The sequence below is a fragment of the Tupaia chinensis genome, unplaced genomic scaffold (assembly GCF_000334495.1).
Source record: "Tupaia chinensis unplaced genomic scaffold, TupChi_1.0 Scaffold149383_1, whole genome shotgun sequence".
NCBI classification, from domain to species: domain Eukaryota; kingdom Metazoa; phylum Chordata; class Mammalia; order Scandentia; family Tupaiidae; genus Tupaia; species Tupaia belangeri.
Window position 1 is genome coordinate 2,418,538 of NW_006209227.1, and position 7,342 is coordinate 2,425,879.

Genomic DNA, 7,342 nt, shown 5'->3' on the forward strand with positions numbered 1-7,342 from the left:
GAACCTCCCCCTCTCGAGGAAGCCTCTCCCCATCATGTAAGTAGGCACCCGAACACTCTGCATGACAGCTCCGCCCCCGGCCAGCCCGGGCAGGCCAGTCGGCACCTGTGCGCTCAGAGCATGGAGGCCCGCCCCGGCCATTCCTGTACTGGGAAGTCAGCACCTGTTGGCTTAGAGTGGGAAGTCCCGCCCCCGACCAGCCCCGGGCAGGTCAGTGAGCACCTGCACCCTTATAGTGGAAGCCCCGCCCTGGCCGACCTACCTCCTGCAGCCTGATCTCCTCTGGCTGCAGAATCTCCAGCACTCCACTGCTCTGAATCTCAGGAAGATCCTGCCAGAGGTTGAACCTCGAGTGGGGGTTACTGAGCAGGCAGATCTGGGGCAGAGCCTTCCTCTCAGGTGGGCTGGGCAGCTCCTCCTCCTCTTCTTCCTCCTCCTCCGGAGTGTCCTCGCTGGCTGGGGACCCATCACTGCCTTGGATCTCTGCATCTTGTTGCCTCCTGGTTTCAATTTCTTGCAGAGTTGACTTATCTCTATATTCCTGATACAAGAGCCCTGAAATCAACAGACGTGTGGGGAAGAAAAGAGGAAGAGTTTGGAGGAAGATGGTTCCAGAGCGCAAGGTCAGGGCTTCATGTTCTTGTCGCCAGTGGGCGCTCTGCCTGTGAGCACACAGAGAGCCAGCTGGCACCGGGTCCCAACACCTCAGAAGGGACCCCGTCGTCCCTGTTTCTTGGGCGTGTAAGGCATGTGTAAGGTTTCCCCAACAAATAAAGAAACCCCTGAACAATTCCCACCACACAGGGATGCGCTTCCCCCCGGGCCTGGCCGACAAAGACCCAGGACTTGGCGTGTTCACACACAGGCGTGTGTACAAAGCTGGTGGAGTGGTCCCAGTTCTGTCCCTGCCCCGGCAGGACACTTTCCGCAGACTTAAACGTGTCAATATTAAAACTCGAGCATATTCATTTGTGAGATGGGAGCAGCTGCGATTCTCATTCTGAAGGAAAAATCGATATTTCATCAGGCTCATGATTCCTGAGGGAAACATTCGTTTTTGCTTGGATGGCTTCAGGCTCACTCCCCTGACCGACTGCACTTGAAGTATCGGTATTCCAGGTCTCAGAGGCGCTGTGGAGCATGCGAACAGCGGAGCTGCGCTATCACAGGGACAGGCCCACTCCCCAGGCACTGGCTGCAGGTAGAGGGGCTCCTCCACACGCAGGAAGCCATGGGGGTGTGGAGGGGGCCTTTCTGCTGCCATAGGGTGGGAAGACAGGTGGTCAGACCTCAAGGGTCTTGTGTGGGGTCCCACAAGCCGGGCGTCTATCTCTGGGGCATGGGGGAGGCCCTGGGAGACCTGAGGCAAGCACATTCTCATCTGCCTTCTAGGAGAACCAGGGCTGGGAAGAAAGGGGGGTGGCAATTCCCAGGAGAACCACCACAGAGCCCTGAACCCTGAATCCAAGTGGTGGTGATTATGGCAGAGGACTGGCCTGGGGGACTGGCTGCACTAGGTCGTGAATGACATCCAGGTGCACCATTTTGGAGACAAGGAACATGACCAGAAGCCTGGCCAGAGGGTGGGGTGTCGGCGCGGTCTCGATTTTGCCTGGGGCACCAGGTGGAGAGGCCGGAAGGCAGCTGGACACTCTGCTCTGGGGCTGGGGAGAGTGGCCTGAGCCTCTTGGTCTGTCTTTCTATGAAAAAAAATTGATTCTACCTGGAAAGTTACAGTACAGAAAGACGTCCCACTTGTAAAGCGCTCACTCTCACGATGGAGTGTGCACCCTGATGACTATCCTTTCTTCACCCAGTTGTTACATGTTTTCTAGGGCCAGCCCCCATAGCCTAGTGGTTAAAGGAGCTGGATCCTGCATGACCAACCACCAGTTCAAATCCCAGCCCCAGCGGCGTGAAAAACGTACCAGGTGCATGTGCATGCACGTCACAAATTCTGACGGGATGGAGAAACGGAGAAAGGACTGAGGCATGACCATGCCCACTGGGGGTGCTTTCTCCCTCTCTCCCCAGCTCTCTCTCTCTGGCAATGAAAATTAAACGCACGCACACACACACACACACACACACACACACAGAGTAGAAAAAAAAAAAGGCTACCTTTGCAATCTTTAATGTGCTAGATAATTTCTATCCATGAACAGGGTCTTAATAAAGCTGCCCTATGGATTCAATCTGCTAGCCTCTGATGCTCCACAACTCTGAATTAGAAAGCGTTTTTGCTACACGAGTGTAGCACCGACTTCAGCAGCGAAGGTCTTGTGATTTTACAGTGTTACCCTCCAGCAGAATGCAACATGGAGTTAATCTGACAAAGGAATCTAAAAGTCTAAGAGTCTAAGTGATAAGTGCAACTCGGATTGAAGATGTGTGGGAAACCTGTTTTCCCGTCACACGTAAGTGGGTTTAATCATGAGCACAGGATACTACTACCTGGACCGCAGCTAATTCCTGTCCTTGATTCTGATGCTGTGCTTGCAGACTGGTTTGAAATCGCCAGGGGCTGCGGACGCTGGCCAGGGAGAGACAGAGAGGGAGAGAGAAAGCGCTCCACAGCACCGGTAGGTGTGGTCCTGCCTCAGCCCCTTCCCCTTTTCTCACCTGTCGGAATTTGGGGCACACACGTAGTTGGCATGTTTTTCAAGCTGCTGAGGCCTGGATTCAAACTGCATGGGCCACGTGGGCTCCTACCCCCTTACCCGCTAGGCTACTGGGCTGTTCCTGTGCCCGGAGAGGTTTAAAGAAGCCAGTTTCCGTAGCCGACTCGGATGCACTGGCGACTGTAGCAGGGCGCCTTCGACAGGGGAGCCCCACAAGTGTTTGCAAATGCCTCTCACAGAGGCAGCCTCTAAGCACCACAAGGGTCTAATCTGGAATATTGTGGAGTTTGAAAGACCTCTTAGGTCTGGAGTAGTCGGCAAGTCGTGGGTAAATACTATTTGGAACATCTCACCGTGCTATAAATGCCGAAAAGAGACGAGAATGTCAGCACCGTGGGGACTCGGGGTGGAAACTGCTTCCGAAGCCACAGGATGGCAGACGCTGTTGGCGGCCCGTCCTCCCCCGACACCCCTTCTTCCTAGTTGGTGGGAGAGCTTTTGCTGAGTGGCGACCTGCTCTTGCTCAGGAAAGTGGGGGAATGTGGACTGATAGAAACCCACTGTGATTCTTGCCCTCTGCTTGCCAGGGTGGGCTCGGGCAGCGGCGAGTGGCAGAGCCTGGCCGCCAGTCTGCATGTGCCCAGCTCCCCAGGTCGCACGTGGGAGCCTCGTGCCCAAGGGAACAGTATTAGGGGGAAGGTCCTTGCAGGAAGTAAGGCACGAGGGTCTTGCCCTCATGAAGGGAGTTAGTGTCACCCGGAAGCAAACACCAGGACTCACTGGACACTGAGTTTGCTGGTACCTTGACCCTGGGCTTGCCGGTGTGCAGACCATGAGCAATCAATTTCTACCATGTACAAACTAGCCAGTCCAAGGTGTTCGGTTATGGAAGTAGGCGTGGGTTGAGACGATGACCAAGGAGAAGGAGGGGACATCTTTTAAGGGGTTCCCAAACAGACGTTCCTCCCCAGGAGACACTTGAAGACACACTACCCTTCTTCTTCCTTCCTTTTTTTTTTTTTTTTTCAGAAGTTTTTGCCATAGTGCTTTGCTAGAGAGACAGAGACAGAGAGAGGGAAAGCGAAGACATCACCCTCCAGAAGGGATGGTCACACCACAATCTCTTCTCCTTCGTTCTCCTCCCTGGATCTTGGACACCCATGCGCACATGCCCAGGATGATTTCAAGCCAACGGTCTGGGACTCAAACTTCAGTAGGCCATGTGGGAGTCAAGGACGTAACCACTACACCACCTGCTGGCCCTCTACCCTTCCTTTTGCCACACATGGCTGTTCGAGGATGTGATGCCTGGACCGATGGCAGCCATCTTGCAACGTGAGACCCCAAATGGAGGAGGAAAGGGGGGGAAAGCAGCTGGGTGACGGGCTGAGTGGACCAGCTCTGGGTCTTCCACGTTTGGACTCACTAACTGAGAACGCCTCCACTGTCAAGATCGCTTTTTCTGAGTATTCTGTTACTTGCAGTCAAAGACGCTCAGCACAAGTCTAGAATTTTTAAAAATTTTGTACTTTTCCTGAGGTTTGTAGAAGATGAATTTAGCTACCTATTTTCCTGGAGTTACTGTAATTACAGAGTTATCTGACACACTGTGTAACCAGTTTTTATAACCTTTCAAATACTTGCCTTAAAGTCAGATTATAATTCGAATTGCGTAGTTTCACCTGAGGAGCTACAGGGCTGTTGGAAAAGCCACGATGTATTTTTTTCTCTGATTTTTATGGAAAAGCGCATCATGACTTTGCCGACAACCCGATACTTATCTGATTAGATTTCCGTGCTCAGTGTTCTGCTAGTATACTCTGTTCTCCTGCTTCCATTCCGTGCGTTCGGAAAACACAGCTTCCTGTGCTGCTCCGCTCTCCTGTACCTGGCACGTGACATCGCGCGGGTGGGACTGCAAGCCCAGCTCTGTCTCTGAGTTAAAGCCTACAGCAGGCTGGCCACGCTGTCGAGGGGGAAGCAGAGCCCAGCTCCGTCTACCAAAGCCCCTTGACTCATTCAAACTCTCTTTCCAAAGAGATTTTTTCTTTGAGTGCTTCCAACCGAAACTTCTGCGGGCCAGGGAACTCATTTGTTAGTCAGAGAGCACCTTCTGTGTGCCAAGCATTGTGTTAGATGCCTGAGGCCACAACAGCAGCACACGCACTCACACACTCACACACAAAAGCAACCAGTCTCACGGACTGTGCTCCGGCCAAGTGCAGGGATGTGTAGTCCAGACATAATTCTGTCTGGCCTGGTCGGAGCCATGCAGGGTCCACTGCAGCGGGCCACAGAATGCCCCCAAGTTGGGCCCCTCTTCCTCCCCTCCATTGCACTGTGCCTTCAGGAACCTTCTGTCCTGTCCTAGTACCAGCAAGGACCACTTCACAGGCACTCTGAAAGCAGCCAGGTGGCTGGCGGGATCTGCTCAGCACAGACCATCAGCCTATGATGAGGGTCTGAGACGGAGGCAGGGACGGCCCTGTGCCCTCCTCCAGCGTGAGCACCTATTCATGCCAGGAGCCAGGACAAAAAAGAGGCTCACATGATGCCCTCAGAGACAGAGGTGGGAGGCAGGGGAGACACGTCTCAGAACATCACAGATGGGGAAGCTGAGATCTGAGATGAGAGGCACTACAACTCGGGGCCCTGACTCCCAGCTAGGCACTTAGACCACTGGCCCAATACATGTCCGTACCCACAGTGCAGGTGGGAACCTCGCCAGGAGGAGGCGCAATCTCCTCCCAGCCATGCCCTTCCTAGCCATGACACCGACCGTAGCCATGGGGAAGCCCTTTAAGAGCATGGAAGCGGAAGTTTCCAGGCCAGATTGTCACTACGAAGGACAACATGGCAGAGAGCTGGAAAAAGGGGCTTTGGGGAGTCTTTGTTTCAAAACAAGGTTCTCCTAGCTGGCATCTGTTTCAGATCAGCCCTTTCCCATTCCCCCCAACAAACAAAGGGAAAAGCCACCCCCTGGGGGCCTGGCACAAGAGGCCCACTGCTGGGAACGAAATTCCGGGAGTCAGCACAGCTTCACAGCCTGCAGCACGCGCCACCCCCTCAGCTTTGCAAGGGCTCAGCTCCACTCAGCAGCTCTGGGCTTTGGTTTAGAAAGATCCCTGCCAGGGATGAGTGGGATGGCCCCCAAACGTCGCCTAAGCTCCAGGTCTCCTATGGCAGCAGAAGCCCCACTTCCATCCTGGGGACACTTCCTGTCTGCCCAAGTGTTTGGGACTGAGGGCCATAATTACACGTGGAGGAAAGATGTTTTCAACGTAGGATCTGTGTTTAATAAATAGGCCGCTGGGGCTCTGACATGGAGGGACAGAAAGCTTTTCTGAGCAGCCAGTACAATGTTCAGAAATGGAACTCACGTTGCCCACTCACCGGTGCCCCAGTGATGACACGGGGCCCATCAGGAGTTCAATGTCACTAGTGACTTGAGGTCTAGGGACACCATCTCTCCACCCCGCACTCCCGGGCTTCTGCAACCGGGCACTGAGACAGCTGCGCCTGGCCGCCCTTTCTGGCTCGGTGCTGGGTGTCCCCTCCTAGGCAGGGCCTCTGCACTTTACCACCCATCCTGCCCCACCTCAACGGGGGTGGCCAGCCTGGCTGAGCCAGGACGGCCTCTCCCCAGGCTTCCCTCTTTAGTTCCAGCTCTGCTACCCGCATGTTTAGCTCCAGGTCTTTCCCAGGCCCCTCCAGGAGAGCGCTGGGAGTCCTCTGTGGCATGGCCAGCAGCCCCTGCTAACCCCCAGCCAGGGTCTTTCTGGCAGAAGTAACAAGACGTCTCATGAGAAAGCAGGAAAGAAACCCATTTGCCAAGGCCCAGCACTATGAAAACGCAGGGGATCGGTTAGAAGCGGAGAGGTGGGAACTGCTCCTTACCCATGGAGACGCGCTGGCCCACACTGAACACTCCAGGGTCCCACGGGGTGGGGGACCCCCTGGGGCCACCAGGGGTCCACATTCTCGCATGCAGCCCTGCCTGCGCCGGGACACCCACCTATTTGTTCGATGAGGTTTCTCCAGGAGTCGGCGGGGATGGGGCGGATCATCTGGAGGGCCTCGGTGAGCGTGGTGGGGCTGTCGGCGAGGGCCGGGTACTCCTCGGGCGTGGCTCCATTTCCCGGGGTGGAGGACGACTCGCTGCCAGGGAGCGAGGTAGACAAGGAGCTGGTTATTTTTAAGCAACGACATACCTTGGCCGGCTCGCGAGAGGCATCCGCACAAGCGGTTGCTGGCGGGCCGGACCCTGGCCTGGACAGTCAGGGCGGAGCCGCCTCTGTCCCTCCGGGCCGGGCGGGCCCCACAGGCCCTTTTGGTCACCGCACCAGGGCGCGACAGGGTGATTCATTCCCACATCAGCCCGCCCAAACCTTCATGTTTTTGGAGCTCGCGGGCAGGCGTCGGAAACTTGGCGCGCTCCGCCAGCTCCGCGGCGCCGCCTGGTCGCCCCGACGGGTCCCGCGGCCAGGAGGCCACCAGGGTCTCTCGCTGTCGCACGCCCCCAGCCCCTTTCGGGACCCGATCCTCCTGTTCTAGGGCTACGCGGCGCAGAAAGGGGGGCCCTGAGTCAGACGCGCACGCCCAGGGCGCCTTGCGCGAGGGTGCAAGAGAACACCCCCGGCAGGCACCAGGGCGCCAGGACCCTGGCGGGACGCAGCCTCCACCGGATGGAGTGCGTGCTCGACGGGGGTCGCGGCGGGAGT

General features: G+C 56.2%; 1 protein-coding gene across 2 annotated transcripts in view; it reads right to left on the reverse strand.

Moving 5' to 3' along the window:
* Positions 1–7,342, reverse strand: part of NGEF (neuronal guanine nucleotide exchange factor) — a 130,430-nt gene that overhangs the window by 41,353 nt on the left and 81,735 nt on the right. For both annotated transcript variants that reach the window (XM_014585265.2, XM_006171146.2), the window contains 2 exons: positions 6,637–6,779; positions 263–555 (listed from right to left, as the gene is read on the reverse strand). In XM_014585265.2, coding sequence (XP_014440751.2) covers positions 263–555; positions 6,637–6,779 — 436 coding nt within the window. The remainder of the gene's footprint in view (positions 1–262; positions 556–6,636; positions 6,780–7,342) is intronic.